Source organism: Ammodytes marinus, assembly GCF_949987685.1.
Source record: "Ammodytes marinus genome assembly, chromosome: 13".
Lineage (NCBI taxonomy): Eukaryota > Metazoa > Chordata > Actinopteri > Uranoscopiformes > Ammodytidae > Ammodytes > Ammodytes marinus.
In genome coordinates, this window is record NC_137217.1 from 24,324,996 (window position 1) to 24,346,975 (window position 21,980).

At 38.7% G+C, this 21,980-nt stretch overlaps 1 protein-coding gene across 1 annotated transcript in view; it reads left to right on the forward strand.

Moving 5' to 3' along the window:
* Positions 1-21,980, forward strand: part of grik3 (glutamate ionotropic receptor kainate type subunit 3) — a gene marked incomplete at both ends in the record, with an annotated part of 95,546 nt that overhangs the window by 64,806 nt on the left and 8,760 nt on the right. Inside the window, 4 exons of the mRNA XM_080040141.1 lie at positions 1,678-1,791; positions 4,508-4,711; positions 17,764-17,987; positions 21,449-21,567. Coding sequence (XP_079896267.1) covers positions 1,678-1,791; positions 4,508-4,711; positions 17,764-17,987; positions 21,449-21,567 — 661 coding nt within the window. The remainder of the gene's footprint in view (positions 1-1,677; positions 1,792-4,507; positions 4,712-17,763; positions 17,988-21,448; positions 21,568-21,980) is intronic.

Genomic DNA, 21,980 nt, shown 5'->3' on the forward strand with positions numbered 1-21,980 from the left:
TGGAAGGCAAAGTACCCTCTGGACTATAACAGCTTTTGTCGACCAGAGGGCTTTCATACATTATGAATACATCAAATAGGGATAAGTCCCATTATGACTTCCTCAAGTACTCCCTGAAGGCTCAACACCATATAATAGCGTGGGCTTTTCAGCTTGTAACTCTTCAGTTCAAGAATGGAGCTCGTAACACTGCTGCTGTGAAATGATTCATCTTCTCTCTTTCACTGGCATCTTGTCCTGCATGTGGTCAATTAAAATTGACGCAGTCATCTTGAAGAAAGATTTTATGCTGTATTAGCATCTTCCTATTGTGTCTTTTACAAATCCTTTGCTCAAGCATGTTAACATGGAACCAGCAGTGTGCTGTAGACAGCTTTTTTTATTTCCTTGGATATCCGTGGAATCGGCTTTAACTGTTTGAGCCGGTTAAGACGTGGACTTTTCTCAACTAATCCATTGTAATTGAATATTAGCCCATGTTAAAGCTTGTTCTGGAATTATGAAACGGTTCTCAGAGTGCCACTTTCAGTCAAAGCAGGCATGCTCAGGAGGATGAAATACATGAAATGTTCACCATGTGGTTACATGAGTAAATAAATAATTTTTGAAACAAGTATTTTTTGCTAATCACGTTTAATGAATTGAGCTAATTGTGATTCTGTACAATTAGGAATAATTTTGCAAAGCAGAAAGCATTCACAGATATTTTTTTACATCACTCTCCTGGAGTCCTCTTTGGTTATGTGACAAGCTGTAACGAATGTGCTTTTCAAAAAACAGCATGTTCCTATCTGGACTAGGCAGGGAGGACATTAACAGCAGTTTCATGTTTTTTTGTGTGGGGCTGTATCTCTTAAAATGGATCCACCTCAAGCACAAACCCCAGTGAATATTAAAAGCTATGTCTGTAGTAATAGAGAAAGCAGGAGGGAGGGGAGGAGGGCGTGACATGCAAACAGATAGTGTTACCGACAGCCACAGGACTATTTGTGCTAATGATATGTTCCAGAATGTCTCTCTACAATATGCAGAGCTTTTTGCCTGAGGGCTTCTCGTATGTATAACTCTTTATTTGTTCAAATATGTTGGCTTATCTCACTGAGACTGCAAAGCAAAATCATTTTCAATATAATCCAACTGGCAAACCCATGCTGTATTTTCATTCAAATAAACTGCAACCTGTTTACAATATTTGCTACTTTAAATAATGTTCCATTTGTCTTTGTTTAGACTTATATGTATTGTTCATGTGCATCTGCACACACCATTGCAAAACATCAACATACCAATGGAATAAAATATAATATTTTTGCATATGTTAATCAATGTATCTATGTACTGTATGTGTATTATTAAGTCATGTATATTAAAACAATGGACTAAATACACACATGTATTAGGTCCATTGTTTTATTATACAATTCATCAAATAATTCTAATTTTGTTGATTTGCCCGTCATGCTTGATATCTTTCAAAGACATACACCTAGCTACCTCCTGCTTCCCAAAACACCCTGGCCTGCTGATATAAAGGTGACTCAGCCAATCATCTAATGCTGTCGGAGATGTGTTCAACCGGGCAGTAATGTGGGAGACTGGTTGGCGGGGGAGTCTGCTGGGGTCACAGTCCACCAACAGACACAGAACACTTAGCTACACGCTTTTCATCTTTCTCAGGTGGGGAAGTGGAGTGCGTCAGGAGGTCTTAACATCACAGAAGTGCCGAAGCGAAAAGGGATGAACATCACTGATTCTCTGGCTAACCGCTCCCTCGTCATCACCACCATCCTGGTAAGTTATTTGTGTGCCAACTGTACAATTTGTCCTATCTTATGTACCCTTGATGTTAGTCCACCTTAAGATTCATATCTAATACGCTGATCTTGAGAAGCAATATTCATTGGAATCTAGAAAGCATCAGCTACTGTACGTTTTATTTAAAAATTATTTCAACATTTTAAAAAGGGTGCTCAGTTTGCATTTCCTTTTAGCAACTGTAACTAATGGGGCCGAGGATTACCCGGAAACTGATTATCCATTTTTTTTTTCAAATTTTATTTTGAAGCCACGCCATGGTCATGATAAGTGAGAAGGTCTAGAAATGAATGCATACAGAGACAGTGAGATACAATGAATTATTTCTGAGAAGAAATCATATGTGCTAGAACTTAGTGATCCATTCCCCAGCTCCACATAACATTAATTTGTAGATTTCCAGTTGTGCGTACTTAACACTGTCACAGGATGTGGAGGTCATTGTGGAGCTTTCGGGAAGGTACTGACACAAATGCCCCCCTACGCTCCTTTTCAGGACAGATGTACAAGCTACAACAATAAACACTATCGTTATGCCTATATTGAACCACAAGGCAGTAATTATGACAAGTGAGGTCAAAATGGGACATAATGAATGCCTATCAAGAACCATCTATGCTAATTATATCTGACGGAAGAGAAATGGAACAAGGATTAAGTGTGATGTTGAACTTCTGCACTAGGAAGTGCCAGTAATGGCAGATGTTATGTTGCAGTTAGAGTGGTGTTAATGTATATGTTTCTCACAAAGTAGTTCAAGTGTTTCAGTTGCAGTTTAAGTTTCCTAACATGTTGTAGGTAATTGTTGCCATAAAGGGCATTTAAATATTCCCAATATATTCTTCGATCTGCTGTTTCGTTTGGAATCATTGGTTTAAGATTATACAACTGTCTAGTTCGAATGCTGAAGAGAGTTTCAACTTTAGTATCAATCTTCCCTCTTAGTGTAATGACATTGCATCAAACTGATTCCAGTGATGCACGAACAAGACGTCTGACAGCTTTATAGTGATAACTTTGCAGAAGAGATTAAGGCACTTAATGTGTTTTCCCACTTACATTAATTGTTTGCACTCCATTGCCTGTGATGTCTCTGCGCAAGCCCACCTCCCTCCTCTTTCTGTTATGCACGCCCATGCTGCGACTATGAGGGTAGAACTGGTATAAACACTTTGATTTGAGTCCAAACCTTGGGGATTAGCAAGAATTGAAACAGCTAGAAACAGATGGTAATGACTTTTTCCCTTAACATGCAAACTTTTTGATCAAGTTAATTGGACAACTTGAGCAAAGTTTGTGGCTAAGCACTTACACTCTAAATGCATCGTCATCAAGTATTCATAACATATTATTTATTTAAGAGGCTATTCTAATTGTAATGTCCAAGTGGCTTCATTTATGGATAGCAAACAATTAAAGATGTTTATCATTTACCGTATGTTTTTCCCCGGCATATTTATTTTGTGAAGATTTATGGAATAAATTATGCCATTCTTGTTTTTAGTTTGGTGTACACTTTTCTTTGCAGGCAACTAACCTCAACAAACAGATTGTTTTGTGTTCATATGCCACCAGCAAATGATGATGTATTATGGTTGCCCCGGCCTCCACCCTTGCCATCTCCGCTACCCCCCATAAAAAAACAATTTCCTGAGTGAATAAAGACTGATGTGACTGCCTATTTTCAACTCTTTGAGTGTATCTGCAGTAGAACAAATACAAAGCAAGGGGTCACCTTCACTAGAGAATCAATTAATATGCTTCTGAGCTCAGTTTGTGAATTATACATATGGCTATTGGGGGCAATAAATTGTATTACAGCCCTTGCATAAACTGACCAAAATGTTGTGACATGCACAGTGGGATATGTAAGTCTATCTGGCAGTGAGATGGTAACACAGACTAAATAAAGAAAATCATGTATGAGCTATTCTGCATTAGTCATTGTCACTGCAGGCATCAGTGCAGTCGCTCTCCCTTGGAGGTTTGGGTCAATTGATGAAGGCAACATTGCGGGCATGTTCCATTTCACTGTGGCATTCTGTTTCTAATCAAGCTATTATATTGCCCAAATTATGAGCAGTCAGCCAGGATATTACAGGCAAATAAAGAGTATCAACTACCTGACCATAAAATGAATTGACCTGTGCACCGGCTATATAGGTCAACACACAGCACTGTGGGAGGATAGTTGGTTCTGTCCCAACATAGCAGGCAAATTGATGGAATAAACATTCCTTCTGTGTGCATTAGGGGTGGGCAGTAATGATCGATCATTGATCGTTAAGAATTTTGTCGATCACTGGACATGTTGATGGTAATACCCTATATAGCGGGTTATAATTGGGGGAAGTTTTGAAGGCCCAACCCTAGTGTGTAGTACCCCCACTTTAGCAAACACTGCTCACAGCTTTTCAATTCATAAACAATGTATTAGCTTTTTTCTTTAGAAATTAAATGGGCTCAGGTCTCATTGTGTTAATACAACAGTGCAGGAAAAACCCAAGCCTTCTTTCATATTTTAACACACCCTGTATCCACACACTGAACTTGAATTTGCTGTCACTGCCTGTTAAATGAAACAGCAACTCATCAGCTCAGATCACTTTGCTTTAACTAGATGAATGTGCCGAACAAATTGAAAAAGCTGACCTCACCATTGCTTTTCATTTGATCTTTTGGGTCTGTGCAGGAGGAGCCATATGTCATGCTTAAGAAGTCTGACAAGCCACTGGTTGGGAACGACCGTTTCGAAGGATTCTGCATCGACTTGCTTAAAGAGCTGGCCAACATCCTGGGCTTCACGTATGAGATCCGCCTGGTGCCTGATGGGAGATACGGCTCTCAGGACGAGAAGGGCCAGTGGAACGGCATGATCAGGGAACTTATAGAGCACGTAAGTTTGACTTCATTGTCAGCTTCACACTCCTGGAACACTTTATCTGCTTTCTTGTAAAGCATTGGATGAGAAGATTCTGCCACTTAAAGCCAGCAGCTGGTTAGATTAACTTATCAGTACCGGGCGGGGAATCCATGCCGTTACTATTCACAGAGTAGTCAGTAACAATTGTTTACATTATCACACACATTTGCAAAAGCATGCCAATGCAGTCAATGTCCTTTGTGTGGGCAGTAATATATTTATCATTGAGTCAATGCCTGCAAAGCTGTCGGTTACATTTATAGCATGATTATGTAAAGGTTGCCTAAAAGTGTTTTGTTGCCATTCAGTCAAAAAAACAACAACTTCCTTCAGCTGGATAAACCAGAGATCTCAGATGAACATGTGATACCGCACATAAGGATGCAGGAGAACACACCGGCAATCATTTTTCTGAGGCATAGTGGGCGATCACAGCTGTCTGTGTCAAACTCAAAGCCTCAGCCGCCATGAAACAACCTCCCATCGAAGTGATGGTGGCAATTCTCTGCTGGCATTTCATAAGTGTCCCTGTCAGTGCTCTTTCTTTGTCCTCAGCCCCGTCAGGTCAGCGCTGTACTCAGCTGAAAACTTGTAATAATTTAAGTGGCATTTAGTGCAGGGAATCATATGGCAGGAGTCAATGGCTTGGTGCTGAAAGGGTTTGAGAAGGTGGGCTCCCATTGGGGCACTTTATTTCTCCATCCAAGCTTTTTGCTAGAGCCATGCTAATCACAATAACCTTGAGGGGAAAAATGGATTACTAGAGGCAGAGAATGTTGGCATGAAATGTCAAGGTCAAGGTCACTTTTATTTATATAGCACCTTATAAGAACCTAAATTCACCAAAGTGCTTTACATAAAATACATAAATTAAAATACAACAGCACACATTAAAAAACACTTACAGCAATGGCACAAAACAATTCATTAAAATGTAAAAGCCTGTGAAAAAAGGTGAGTTTTAAGAGTGGACTTGAAGGTTTCCAGAGACTCAGATGAGCGAATATGGTGTGGTAAGCTGTTCCAAAGTTTCGGGGCAACCACGGAGAATGCACGATCGCCTTTAGTTTTAAGCCTGCTGTTTGGCACATCCAGAGATAAGCTGTTTGCAGACCTCAGAGCTCTGCTTGGTCTATGGACCTGTATGAGTTCCGCCAAGTACACGGGGCCATACCATTTAAAACTTTAAAAACAAACATCAGGATCTTAAAATCTATTCTGAAGCGGACCGGAAGCCAGTGCAGGGAGGCTAGAACAGTGGTTATGTGCTCCCGCTTCTTTGTGCCTGTCAGAAGACGAGCAGCTGAGTTCTGTACAAGCTGCAGGCGACGCAGCGAGCGCTGGTCTAAACCTACATACAGTGAATTGCAATAATCCAGTCTTGAGAAAATGAAGGCATGAATAACCTTCTCCAGGTCACTGGGAGAGAGGTAAGGTTTTACCTTGGCCAGAAGTCTCAGCTGGAAGAAGGCACCTTTGACTACAGAGCCAATTTGCTTTTCAAATTTAAAATCTCTGTCAAACATCACACCAAGGCTCTTAATGACAGAGCAGTTTTTTAAACCCAGGGATGGGGGTAGAGCAGCAATACAGTCGGCATAACATTCTACACGCCCAAACACTATACCTTCTGTCTTACTGTCATTAAGACTCAGGAAACTAAGACTCATCCAAGTCTTAATTTCATTTAGACAAGCAAGAACATTTTTTGCAGAGTCTTTACAGTTCATTTTCAAAGGGAGATAAATCTGAACATCATCAGCATAGCAATGGAAAGACACATTATGTTTGCGAAATGTACATGCATGACTCCATCATTAAACAGCACATACACATTTTGTATCAGCCCATGCTTTGGTTTAAAGGGAAATTATGCATGTAGCCACAGCGAGTCTGTTCTTAAATCTTGCATCAAAATAAAAATGGTGGTGTTGTTTTTTGACATAACTTAAAGTGTACAGAGTGTATATGTCAGCTGTTGAATGCACGCACACACACACACACACACACACACACACACACACACACACACACACACACACACACACACACACACACACACACACACACACACACACACACACACACACACACACACACATACATACAATTGAGTAGCTCTATTTGATTTTATTGTAATTTATAGAAATTATTGTATAAACTAGCAGCTTACAAAGCTGTGTGTTTAAACATATTGCAGCTTTTAGGTCTATTACCTTTGTAAATAGCATCAGAAATGAAGATTATAATCTATACTGCTAGTTATTGCTTTTACTACTCTTTATCGCATGACCAAGGATGCATGGTGTCTTCTTCTCGGATTTTCAGTCATTTCTATTTTGTGGTCTAGTGCTTCCCTTACCCTTCAGTATGAATGAGCTTATCGTGATTCAGCAGACCTGAAACATACACTTTAAGGGAAGCTCAACAGATCTGACCTTATATTATTATTAATTATATGAGGAACCAGTATGGCCACAGATTTCTTGATTGATTTCCACATTTTCTTCAATGGGGCTATCCCCAACTCTACTGTAACAAACTATAAAATGCTATTGTATTATACATCTATTCTATACAAAATGTTCTGTATGTAACATATTGCATTGCATTAATGTTGTATACCTTATACAAGTGAAAAGTAAATTGCCACTGTCATGATTAGTAAATGTTAATTTTGTATTAATAACTGCTTTCTATTAAACTATCAAACCCCCATTGTAACCCATTTCAGTTTAATACAGAAATAGTGTTTCTGTAGTAGTTTATTGGGGATCAATTATTTTACTACGAGAATGTTCACAACGTTAGATACAATCTGAGGTAGGGGAAAACAATTGGTTTTCGTGGAGAAATGAAGCACTTACTGAGGTAACATAGTATTACCTCTTAACCTATAGTTGCAGTAAAGAATGACATTAAACCGTTGACCTAACTTATTTTTATGAGACAAAAGCCTACATTTTTTAATATATGTAAGCTTACCATATCTGTAATTTATCAGTTTTGTGGCGGTGGCAGAAATAGAGTAAAGGTCTATGAAAGCCTATGTGTGCGTGAGCCTTTTTAAATATTTTCAGACTTATAAGATACTAGTTCTAAATGAGAAACTGCAATGTTCCCAGTGCACTGATTTAGCATAGTGTGACATACAGCCCTTTATTTTCCTCTGTGCAGGCACAAAGCTCACTGCAGTGCCAAAGGGCATTGTTTGAAAGGTGCTAATTGATACAACAGGCCTTAAATATACTTGATTTAGTCACAATAGATGATCACTTTAATCATGCTGTGATGCAACGGTTTAAAGCGTGCCTACCACATCATTTGTTTCTGTCATGAAAATTAGTATCTGCTCTGACAGATATACTGCAAACGTTGTGGTTGTGGCGGTGTGGCATGGATGCTATCAGTCTGTGGCACTGCTGAGGTGTTATGGAAGCCCAGGTTGCTTTGATAGTGGCCTTCAGCTTGTCTGTATTGTTGGGTCTGGTGTGTATCATCTTCCTCTTGACAATAGTCCATAGTTTCTCTATTGGGTTCAGTTCAGGAGAGTTGTCTGGCCAATCAACACAGTAATACCATGGTCAGTCAACCAGTTACTTGTGGTTTTGGCACTGTGGCACTTGGCACTGTGGACAAGTCTTGCTGGAAAAAGTAATTCAGCATCTCCATAAAGCTTGTCAACAGACAGGAAATATGAAGTGCTCTAAAATATCCTGGTAGACAGCTGTGGTGACTTTGGACTTGATAACACAGTGGACAAACACCATCAGATGACATGGTGCCTCAAATCATCACTGACTGTTGAAACTTGACAGTGGTCTGCAAGCCCCTTGGATTTTGTGCCCCTCCACTCTTCCTCTAGACTGTGGAACCTTGATTTCCAAATGAAACGCAACATTTAATTTGGATCAGTGATGCTTTGAGGTATCATGTCATCTGCTGCTGTTGGTCCACTGTGTTATCAAGTCCAAAGTCACCACAGCCATCTACCAGAAGATTTTAGAGCACTTCATGCTTCTGTCTGTTGACAAGCTTTATGGAGACAATTTCCATTTCCAGCTAGACTTGGCACCTGCCCACGGTACCATAAACCACTGGTAACTGGTTGACTGACCATGGTATTAGTGTGCTTGAATGGCCAGACAACTCTCCTGACCTGAACTCCATAGAGAAACTATGGACTATTGTCAAGAGGAAGATGATACACACCAGACCCAACAATACAGACGAGCTGAAGGCCACATCAGAGCAACCTGGGCTTCCATAACACCTCAGCAGTGCCACAGGCTGATAGCATCCATGCCACGCCGCATTTAGGCAATAATTCATGCAAAAGGGGCCAAAACCTTAGTACATATGCATGATTATACTTTCTAGAGGGCCGTCATTTCTGTATTTAAAATCCTTTTTTTATTGTTTTTATGTAATATTCTAATTTTCTGAGATTTTGAATTTGGGGTTTTTATAAACTGTAAGCCATGATAATTACAATTATAAAAAATAAAGGCTTCACATATCTCACTTTGCATGTAATGAGTCTGTATAAGATATTATTTTCACCTATAAAGTTGAATTACTGAAATAAATGAACTTTTGCACGATATTCTAATTTTTCGAGTTTCACATGTAGGGTTTTTTTTTGGTGTGTTACCTACTACATAAGTTTTTTTTGTGCTACCTAACACATAGGGTTTTTTTTGGTGTGTTACCTACTACATACGTTTTTTTTGTGCTACCTTGCCCTGAAGATGTCTGTGTGTAAATGTTGTTGTTGTTGCTTTTGTTGTTGTTGTTGTTGTTGTGTTGTCCTGCTTGTTGTTTTTTTTTTTTTTTTTTTTTTTTTTTTGTATGAGACCGAAGACGAATCTCCACACCGTGGACAATAAAGATTTAACTAACTAACTAACTAACTAACTAACACATAGGGGTTTTTTTTGTGCTACCTAACACATGTTTTTTTTTTGGTGTGTTACCTACTACATAGGGTTTTTTTTTGTGTTACCTACTACTTAGGGTTTTTTTTTGTTGTGTTACCTACTAGATAAGTTTTTTTTTGTTACCTACTACATAGGGTTTTTTTGGTGTGTTACCTACTAGATACGTTTTTTTTTGTTACCTACTACATAGGTTTTTTTTGGTGTGTTACCTACTACATACTTTTTTTTTGTGCTACCTAACACATAGGGTTTTTTTTTGGTGTGTTACCTACTAGCTGACACAAGTTTTTTTTGTGCTACCTAATACATAGATTTTTCTTTTTTGTGCTACCTAACACATAGGTTTTTTTTTTGTGTTACCTACTACATAGGTTTTTTTTTGTGCTACCTAACACATAGGGTTTTTTTGGTGTGTTACCTACTACATAGTTTTTTTTTGGTGCTACTTAACACATAGGTTTTTTTTTTGTTGTGTTACCTACTACCAGTGATGCCGGTAATGCGTTACTTTTAGTAACGGGTAATCTAACGCGTTGCTATCTCCAAACCAGTAATCAGATTCAAGTTACTCATCAAAGTCACTGTGCGTTACTTTTTCTGTCATTTTCCTTAGTAAAACATTTTACATAACTGCACAAATGACTGCGATTGCGATTTAATGTAAATAAATGTGCGCGCAAGTGTCTCTAAACGCTCCAACCGCTCCTCGTCTTTTTGGTAGCGCCCCTCGTTTCTGACATGCAGTGTGTGTGTGTGCCTGTGTGTGTGTCTGTGTGTGTGTGTGTGTGTGTGTGCAGCAGCAGCATGACGGCCGAGTCTAAGCTGAACTGTGGCGCAAAACAAACGTTTCCCCCCCATCTGAGGGGTATACTACGAAACAAACTCAACAGAGCCCGGCTCTCTTTTTTGGATCTGGTTCAACATAACACATACCCTCGCTCAGAGCTAACCGGTATCACGAAGGAAGTTATCAACCTCTTATGTTGAACAAGGGTTTCGGCTTCAGGCTCTGTGCGCGTCCCCATGAAAGGGTAGCCTGGCTCCGCCCGCCCGCCCGCCTACTTCCGGCCAAATTTCATTTTCCCTTCAGTAGTCAGTCTGGGTGTACAGCGCATTTCCCAGATTCTCCGGAGAATCTACAGCCGTCCAATCAGCGAACAGAGCGAGTGGCTGAGAACGATGACGTCGAAGTCGCGCTCCAGTTTCAGTTGAATGCTGCGTTCCTTTATACTCGGAAGAAGGAGATTTCCGACTTGGTAGTTCCGAGTTCCGACCTGTCTGTGTTCCAGTGCATCTGCTCTCGAAAGTATGGACGCCTAAAACCTTTCTCGTCCAAATAACTAAACGTTAGGCTCTAACAAGTTACTGTTGCCAGGTACCGGTAGATTCATAGACTACAATATGTAGTGAAGTCGGAAATGTCCGAGTTCCCCGTGCAACTGGAACACACCGTCAGAAGCCGGCTCATGACACACGTGACGACCAAACGTGATGCGATTGGTTGGCTAATCCAGAGTGGCACTGGGCAGATCGAACAGTTTTAAACTTCGACAGACACCCGCCTCCAAGTGAGTGAACGTTTGCCAATTACAGCACTTCCAGACCTTCTGTACAAATGAAATTAAGTACGATGGTCTGGTAGCACCAGGCTAATGAAAGGGGGCGTTTGACCCGTCATTTGACTCTGCATCCGCACAAAATGGACTGATCTTGTGCCGCTAACTTTACACAAACGGACTGATTGCGAGCAGCTGAGTAAAACAAGTGTGTCGCCAACTTCATTCAAGAGGAAGAGTTTGTCAGTCTGAATTATTACAGCAGAAAACAGAGAGCCGAAAAAAACTCTTACTGCAAATAAGGAGAGTGGAATGCTGCCAGCATGGAAATGATTTATTTATCTTGCCGATCGTTCTCGCAGTGCGTAACGTGACATTATAAAACAATGAAACGTTGAACTCGGATTTAAACACTATACCATTTAGCCTAATATATTTAGGCTACTTTGCTATATTTATAGCACTACACCTATAGTCCCACAGTAAGAATGCAATTTAAGTCTGACACTGTCCCCAAATGAATAGCCTATGGAAAATCACTTTAGTTTTGCGCCACATCATAATGAATACAATTTTGATTTAGACTATTAGCCTTTTATTTGAATCTTACAAATACCAATAGGCCTACATTAAAAAAACCTGTAGTCTGTATTTTTCGGACAAATATGAATCTACTGTGAGAAGCTTAACCTTCGAGTCTGCAACGATGTCCGAACTGTGACAGCTGTCACCTGTCACGTCCCAACTGTAATCGCTACTGATGAAAAGAAAGAAGCCCACAGTGAAATAATGTTGCAACCTGTGATTTTTTTATAGAACGCTTTATTAAGAGCCAGTGTGTGTAGATCGCCAGGTAAAATCATTTGAGGTGAGAGCATAGAGTGGCGCTGCATACAGTAGGTCTAGGCTATTTAACATTTTCTGCATCAATAACTGTATGCATGTGGCAAAAAGCCCCAGCGGTGTGACAGTTCACTCTGCTGTAAGCCTTATGTCACGGCTTCGTTTCGTTCATTATATTACTGATCAATATGTTTACTTATCTAACGAGTTTCCTCAGTGAGAATGTATCGCTCAGACAATATAGTCAGGTCCGCGGGATTTCCAAATGTGTAGTTTCCTTAAAGGGCAGCGCTCTAAGAGCCAAATGTTAGCTCAAACTCTGAAACAAAAACTGGTCTAAGCAGGTTAGCTGTGCAGCCTCTGTTACCACAGTGATCTAGCCAGGTTCTACCTTTCGTGATACTGAAAACTCTGGCTTCAGACTCAACAGACCTCGCTCAGCCCTTAATCTCGCTTTGTAGTATACCCCTCAGGGCTGTACGCTTATTTTTTTAGGTGGTAGCACTTGTGCTAGCAAGCAAAAAAATTCAGTAGCACAAAAATAAATTTGGTAGCACACAAAGTATGATCGAAAACTTGCATAACCTTAACCCTTACATTTCACTGTAATTACCTTTGAGCCTGTCATCTTGGTCTCATTTCAGATTCTCAATTAATATTATATCCTAGTGTGTGCAGTAATAATTGTAGAAGAATGAATAGGGGTGCACTGATTGCAATTTAGACAAACTAATCTAACCTTCCAATTGCAATTTTTGCCCATAAAAATATAAAAATAATATCTATATCTATACATGTTTTGTATATAGGGGAAGGTGGGGTGATTTGTGCAACTTTTTACTCAAAGTGATTTTAAAGTGAGGCCTTGACAGTTATGTCTCCAACTCAAATATGTACATATATTTCAGGATGTTGTGCATCCCTGGCAATAAAAACTTTGGATCTGGAATAAACTGTTTAAGAAATATAGCTTTCGGAAAAAAAGTTGTCTTGTCGCACAAATCACCCCACGTAGTGGGGTGATTTGTGCGTCATTGTGTCACAATGACAAAGTCACCATCATCATCTTTCTGGCCATCTGAACTCTCATCAGTGGTGTCGTTAAGTGGAATTGAGATGTCACTCTCTCCTGAGCTACTGTAGACTATCACTTTCTTTTGGTGACCAGCGTATATAGCCATGCCACTGGCACAACTCTCAGAAATGTACTTTGCACTAGTTGCTCCGTGCTTGTGGAACCAACTGCCACCTGACAAATGTGATTCCCCCTACATGTCTGCCTTTAAATCAAGGCTCAAAACCCATATGTACACCCTGGTGTTTCCTCCCCATTAACCTCTGCACTACTTACTTACCTCTGCACTACTATCTGTGTTTATGTGGATGTATGGGCTTTACGTCTTTTATTTTGGTTATTGTTATTTTACCTTCATTGTTTACCTACTGAATGCACTATGTACAGCACTTTGGACAGTGCAAACTGTCATAAATGTGCTTTTATAAATACATTTTACTTACTTACTTACTTATAACTCACCCAGGCCCTTGCGCACAAATCACCCCATCCCCAGAATTTTGGATAATAGGCATGATGCAGCAATTTAGGGTTGACATTGTGCTAACTATATAGACTCAAAGTGTAGCATACCAAAGCACTAAAACATGTGTCAAATGTTTTCAAACGTGTCTATAATTGTTCAGACACAATAATCAAAAAACCTTGATCATGGAAATTTTACTTTGAAAGGCAAAACACAGTTTTTTTAGCTTAAATGTGCTTATATCTTATTCCTTGTGTCTCCCTTCTTTACAGGATGAGTCAAATGGATGGCTCTTCTTAAATATGTGGTCACATTTCCAATTTCTTCCACGGTTTTCTAGAAACAAGGGGTTTTGCAACTTCCAAAATGCACAAATCACCCCACCTTCCCCTACATATAATTATTATATTAATAATAATATTTTTTTTAGAAAATGTCCTTCTGTTAATTAAAACCAAACTTTAACACATTAAATATAGCCTATTAAATAAATAAGTATACATATTGGTACAATTTAGGATAAATTAAATAGGTTGTTGAGAATGTGTTGGAAGTTGTTCTTTAGTGGCTTATTTCAAACTTTGTTTTTAGACTACTGTTGACTTTTCTCTGCAGCTGAATGAGTTGCCTTTCTAGCTAGAGCACTGCAGGGCTGTGAAGCGCTAACTTCCTGTTCTTACCTGCTTCAAAATAAAAGTCAACTCACGTTTGGCTAGTAAAAGACTTTTAACGTGAATGCGCACAGGAAATGTTCTGTTTGCACACGCGCTAACTTAACTGCGGTAATCTCCTTCCGGTTATTACCGTTGGTGAAGTTTTTATACGGTAGAATCGCTGCACGTGCACAGATTCCGAGGACACATATCTTTCACCAGCCAAAGTGAAGGGTGGACTCAATAACTTACTTGCCAAAGATACATTTATCCCCATTTGGAGTGTTAATGTAGAGCCCTCTAAGCAGTGTTGTGCATCTCTCCTCTGTGTTTCAAAGACAGCCTCTCCTCATTATCAACTAGCACTAGTGCGAATGGACTTGTATACATCATCGCACGTGATCAATTTCAGTAGCAAATGCGATCAAAACTGTCGCACTGTACAGCCCTGCCCCCCATGAAATATAGCGTCTGCTATGGGGATATTTAGGATTCGGGTACGGTGACGTTGAAGAGATAGAAGTGTTTAAAACTTGGAAACGTATATTCACGTGGCGACCGGTGGCCGCACACACCCAGTCTATCAACACATGAGACATCGCAGAGAAAAGTCAAATTATTGCATGAGAGTGAAGGGCCAATCACGTTAAGTTTAAAGACACTGCTACTGTCTTTGCACTTTGGAGGAATGCATTTATTTTCATGGGGGGAAAACGTTTTTTTTGTATTACATTTTTTAAACCATAATTTATATTATTTTGAAAACAGTATGCCTATAGGCTACTAGCCTACAAGCTTTATTTTATATATTTTCAATGATTCTTAATATGTGCATGTTTTAAATTGAGATATATGGGTTTCAAAACCTGTAAAGTAACGTTTAAAGTAACTTGTAATCTAACTTTGTTAAGTAATCAGTAAAGTAACTAAGTTACTATTTTAAGGAGTAACTAGTAATAAGTAATCGGATTACTTTGTTAAAGTAACTGTGGCAACACTGCCTACTCCATAGGTTTTTTTTGTGTGCTACCTAACATAAGATTCACCATCCTGACTTATCTTAGGCTGCAGTTTAGAGAATGAACCTAGGTAGCACAAAAAAAAACCCCTATGTGTTAGGTAGCACAAAAAAAACCTATTTGTTAGGTAGCACACAAAAAAAACCTGTGTTAGGTAGCACAGAAAAAAAAACGTATGTAGTAGGTAACACACCCCAAAAAAAAACCCTATGTGTTAGGTAGCACAAAAAAACCCTATGTAGTATGTAACACATATCTATGTAGTAGGTACTACAATTTTGTTGTAAAGTGTTACCAATAATATGTATAATAGCATCTGCATTGTGTGTTGCAATCTGTAAAATACAGACTGTATCACATAGTGCGTAAAGATCTGTTCAGGCAAAGAAGCCATGGTTGTAAGAAGTACTTAGATCATTTATATTTAGAGCTGCAGCAAATGCACTAATATCATCATAATGTTTTGAATAAATAAAGAACTAAAAGTAAGAACACAGGTGACATAATAATATGGTAGACTGATTACAAGTTTGTTGTTATTTGCATGGATCATGTGTTAGTTGTAACTTCATGAATCCTCCAGGCTGTCATCAGGTGAGGAGGTCAGGAGGGAGAACAACACTAAGCCCACCATCTGTAAACCCAGATAACACTGAGCCATGTGGCACACAGCAGGGCACTATCAGGTTATCTTGCTTGTGCCCAGTTTGTGTGCCTAAGCAGTCGGCAGAACAAGGACATTCGGCATGTATATTAGCCCACCGTAGGGATGCCTGAAATCGCATGCTGGTTGATATTCCGGCTGAGTGGCAGGTTGGTTTAATGCTGCAGTTGGCAGAAGAGAAGAGAGGGAGTATGTGATGTACACATTTGAATAGTTTAGGAGAGACAGCAGATGCACTGCAGGATGCACTGGTTTCCCTGCATTTCCATCTCTTCAGAGGCCACCATGTATTTAGCCACCATGGTGCTGACCACGGGAATACACAATCCTCAGTGCCACACTCCAAGTGGAAATATGTTCCTTTGTTAAATGCCATGTGGTAGTTATCATATTAATCTGAGGGAAGAGCTGTCCTAGCCACAGGGAAAGTCAAATTCATGTTATTGATAGCCTTAGGGTCTATGAATTGGGTATTTATTGTTTATTTATATATATTTTTTATTTTTATTATATATATATATATATATATATATATTTTAAAAGCTGATTGTAAAGGTGTTCAAAAATAAAAATTATGCCATATAATATAGTTCCCAAGAAGGCAAGACATGGCTGCATCATTCAGCTCAATTTCAAAATATACTCTTATCTGGCTTAGAACACAAACATGAGATCTCACAATGCTGTATGATGAACTGCTGAATGAACAAGCTTTGTTCCTCTATCACCCCTCAGTATGTAGAAAAAAAGCTTCCCTTTGTGAGTTGTGCCATTTTTGGAGGAAAAAGTCATTTGAGCGTGAAGAAAGCAGCTGGTTTCATTAACCTCCTGTCCAGCCATGGTGTAGGGGAGTTGTGGGGACTGCCAATTTAAATGGTAACCTTCTGAATATGCAGTCAAACGCAAATAACAGGTGGCTGCAACTTATCTGTCATGCTCAGCCATGTCCATTTCTTAATGCAATATGGTGTCATGTCATTATGTTGATACTAGATACTAGATAGAGAACACTCAATCTGATACACAAGTCATATGCCACATTGTACATTTTACAGAAAATGTCACAGCCATACATTTTTGTGTTTCCAACCCTTAAAGAAGACAACACTTAGATAGCCCTGTGATTACCTATATGTATAAATCACTTCTCTATACACACTAAATGTATGTTTGTTTGTGGTTATCTCTTCAAAAACTGATAAATAAAAAGTTAAAATAAATGAATAATAATGTAAAACTCAAACAGTACCAATGACATAATATGACTAATAGTCTGTGTATTAGACAGGACTTAGGCAAAGTTGTGTTTAAAATAAAATTATTTTAAGCCGGTATAATGTTAACTATCTTAAATATTGTATAACTGTGTTAGGACACTAATAGACGCTAATATAAGTGTCATCTAATATGCAGGTATTATGACCTGATGGTGGCAATAGGAGAGGTTAAGGGACCCGTAAATCAAATGTATCCTGAGGAAAACATTAATGCCTGGAACAAAATTCGTGGCAGTTAATCCAAAAATGTGTTATACTCTAAGCCACACATTTTAACCTCATGGTGGCCCTAGAAATAAAGTCAGGGTATGACCAAAGTAATTCGGATTCATCCACTGTGCACCATAAATGTATGCCAAACCCAATGTCCTAGCGGTCAATCCGAGGTTGCTTGGATACTTCAGTCTGGACCAAAGTGGTTGAATAACAGATCAACAGACATAATTATGTTTCCACTTCTAGAACACTGCCAATATGAAAATTAGATTCAACGCAATTTACATTTATGTTTCTTTGTTTCTTTCCATTACAGAGAGCAGACTTGGCTGTGGCTCCTCTCACCATCACCTACATGCGTGAAAAGGTCATCGACTTCTCCAAGCCCTTCATGAGCATGGGCATCAGCATCCTGTATCGCAAACCAAATACCACCAACAACGGCTTCTTCTCATTCCTGAACCCCATGACTCCTGACATCTGGGTCTACATCCTCTTGGCCTACCTAGGTGTTAGCTGTGTCCTTTTTGTCATTGCCAGGCAAGTCCTTACATTTCTTACTATTTGTCCCATTAGTCCTTCAATTCTCCATGAGGTGTTCCCATAGACATAGTAATTTACGATGTTATTGTTGTAAGCTTAGTACGCTAGCCAGTTTCTCATACCGTGTTAGCTGCTGGGTAGTGATTAAGGCGGATATGTCTGCATGGGCTTTCAACAGCCCAACAGTGGGAGTCAGAATAGAAAAATAAACCTTCAGCTGAGTTGAGAAGCACCATTCAGTGTGCAATTTCTAGTTCCCACTGTGATGTCTTTGAAATTGCAGCTTTAAATGATGCACCTTGAAATTATCATTTGAAGAGAAAAAAAAATACACACCTGGTGTGAAATTTCATCAGACGATACTATTTATAGCTGATCCACAGCATTTAAATAGAAAAAATACATTTCTTTAAATAAGTCTTAAAATCATAATGAATGAAGATGATCTATTTGATTGGCTGAAAAGTATTGCAATTTGTATGGTCATGAGTATGATGAATATCCTGTTAGCATCATTGTCAGTATTTCCTGCTGCTTCTCATGCAAAGTGGTGCTTGAGGAAGTTCTAGAAATGCGGGCATTTAAAAGGAGTTCTGGGACTTGAGAGCAAACAGCTGCACTCCTCTATCCTCATTCATTGTGAGACCAAACCAAATCTTTAGTGTCTTCACATAAGCACAAAACCATCTTAACTTGTTACATTGGTTTTTTTGTAGGCTGGCAGATAGCTGAAAGCTGCACTCCTACAAGAGAATCATGTGAGCATAAAAAAAGACTAAGAACAAAAACAGGGCTACTTCAGCACAATTACTGAGGTGTCAAGGCATTACCAACAATATTAGACAGAAATAAATCTTAGACAGAGACTTATCAGTCTAACATTTTGCCTACTACGCATTGAATGAAATAATCAGTCCTTAAGTGAAAACATATTAGATTTTATTTTGAAGATGTTGATGTGGATTTGATGGAGGTCAATGTGTACACAGTAAATTCCCCAGTGTTAAATATGCAGTGTCAAACTCCATTAACTCTATCTGAGTTAATATAACAACAGCTGGAGTAGAATGCCTCCTAGTGTTGGTGTCAATTTCGGTAGTTAAAAACGGGGTGTAGAAAGTACTCTATAAAGCTTTAAATAACACTATACAGTGTATTTTTAACTCTATTTTGAGTTAATTTAACTCTAAAATTTTAACACTTTGAAAAGAGTTAATTTAACTCCAATTCTGAGTGGGACCAAATACACTCGGAAATAGTGTTAAATTTAACTCCTTTAGTGTTATTTTAACACTTCAAAATGTACTGTGTATGCATCATGTCACAAAGTAAGACAGGGGCCATGATTTACAAATTGTTTGCAATTTGGATTATGTGGCTTTGAAAAATAAATATAATTAGTTTTTTCTGTTATACATGAAAATTGTCACTATGAATTAATAACAAAAATATTCATATATAATAATGTGGAGACATTTAAAAGCTGTCTTGCATTGTTGGAGAAAACACTTTTACAATGAACTGTAACATTTGTGTTTTACTCGTTCATTATATATTTATATATTAAAACGCCAATGTAGGTTAAATTGTGGCTCTTTCAACAGCTCCGATAGAATATATTAGTTTGTGGATACAAATATAAAGTACAAAATATAGTTACAGACTTTAATATACATATCAAGTTAAAAAGAAGGGGGCGCCCTTAGCTCAGTTGGTAGGGCGTCCCCCCCATGGGCCTCGTCCAGCAGCGGACCCGGGTTCGATTCCAGCCCGCGGTCGTTCTCTGCATGTCATTCCCCTCTCTGCCCCATTTCAACTCTGTCTCTACACTGTCAATAAAGCATAGAAATGCCAAAAAATCAATAATAATAATAAAAATTAAAAATAATAATAATGTATCATTGATTGAGTTTATTTGTGGCCAAATGTGTGAAATTAGGGTATTTTGTTAAACTTCCCTTTTCAGTTTGTGAAATACAAGTAAGATTATGATAGGAAGCATTTGAACATTACTTGACAAACATGTTGAATACTTCATTAGAATATTTTGCTTTAAGCCTCTCTTACTTCCCATACCTTTATATCGCATAATATTTCACCATGGCTTTAAATTTAAGTTTATGGTCAGACAAAATGAGAATGGAGGAATTAATTGAAAGAAAATAAATATACCGTGGCCTATCTAACGTTATTGAAAGCACATGAGTCGGTAGATAATAATATGAGAAACACTTTGAGATGAAAACATTTGATAGTGGTGATTTGAATCAGTAGGAAACAGAATGTTGGCAAGGAACATTGGGCAAAAACACCCTTTTATTGTCCATCATTGAAGTTGTCTGATTGCTTAACTAAGAGGGGAAATACTTGAATGGTGGCTGAACAACACTCCATTACAAAGCTGGTTCATGATTAACCATCTGTCCTGTTCAGCATCTGAATAAAATAGACTGCTGACATGTTAGAAAAAAAAATCTGCATCTGCAGCATGTCATTTGATCAAAGTGTGTCTATCTCTCTTGCCCAATATACGTTTGAGTCAATTCAATCTTTCTAGATTGTACTCACTATGGTGCTTCAGAATTTAGAATATACACTTCACATTGTGAATTCCAGTGTTTCCATACCATTGCATTTACTTGTCTGGCTAAGGGTTTTAAAGTTATCTTATCAAAGTAAGAGATAAGCCACTTTTGAGGAGATCCTACCTGAGTCTATGTAAGGGATCCAATTCTACTCAACAGAACTCTGATAATAAAAAGCCAGGAAAATATGTTTTCACATTATATAAATGCATTTTAAAAGAGGATAGGATTGACATTTAGCATGTTTTATCTCAGCATTAACCTCTGAGAATGACTTGTGCAATAAAGGCATGGGTTATTTTAAGCATGTGTCAAACTAAATGGCAGAGATATCAAAAGATGCATGCTTTATGGTTTCCTGTGACTTTAAGAGTAGTGTTCATGTCTCACATTCTCAAACATGACATGTTATACCCTCTAGTCATTATATGTGTGTGCCTACTTTGTCACCTTAACCTACAAAGAAAAAAATTAATTAGAAATATCTGAAGGTAAGGCTGGACCATGACCAGTTGATTTCAAATGTTTTAATGACAACATTTTGTTGATATTAAACAACCTGAGATGCCACACCGTTGCCAACATTATGACAACACAAAACATTCCATTATTAAAGCTTTACTAGTCAAGTAAAGCTTCTGTAGCCCCCAAGAGGCAAACACATGTGTTAATGTTGCTTTGACAACTGCTTCTTTAGTGTAGTTATCAGTAGTTTGGTAATCCATACCAAAGGCGGTACTCTAAATAGTTGTCAGAATGTTTTCAGATTCAGCTTGAGGGCTGAATTGGTGATAAAGAAGATGTTGCTTTGCATTTAGTCGGATTCATAACTGATAAAAAAAACAAGCTTCCAACTTTATGTTTCCTACCCAGGTTCAGCCCATATGAATGGTATGACGCCCATCCTTGTAACCCTGGATCAGATGTGGTGGAGAACAACTTCACCCTCCTCAACAGCTTCTGGTTTGGAGTTGGTTCATTAATGCAACAAGGTACACCAGCACACACATGCTATTCCCTGTGAAAACAATATCATCATAAAACCCTATTTCCTGTGAACTGCTAGCTCCCACTTTCTGCCTCTTTAACTGACAAGCTCCATGATTTCCATTCTGTGGCTGTTTCATAAGACATTTACCTGTCAAGAGCAACTGCAGAGCTCGGTCTTACATGACAAAGGAAGACTGTTGTCACATGTCTTCTGTGTAAAAAGGGAAGAGTAGGTGCCAGGCACGTGTCAGAGATTGTCAGATAAGGATGGAAAACATTGCTGCATTCATTTGCCAATAAAACATTCGCTAGACCTGCATCAGAGCTTTATGCGTGTTAAGACGAAAGGGAAAGTTGGAGAACTGGCTGATGTTTTCAGTGCATGTGTATGACTTGCACTGAGTGACCCACTGCA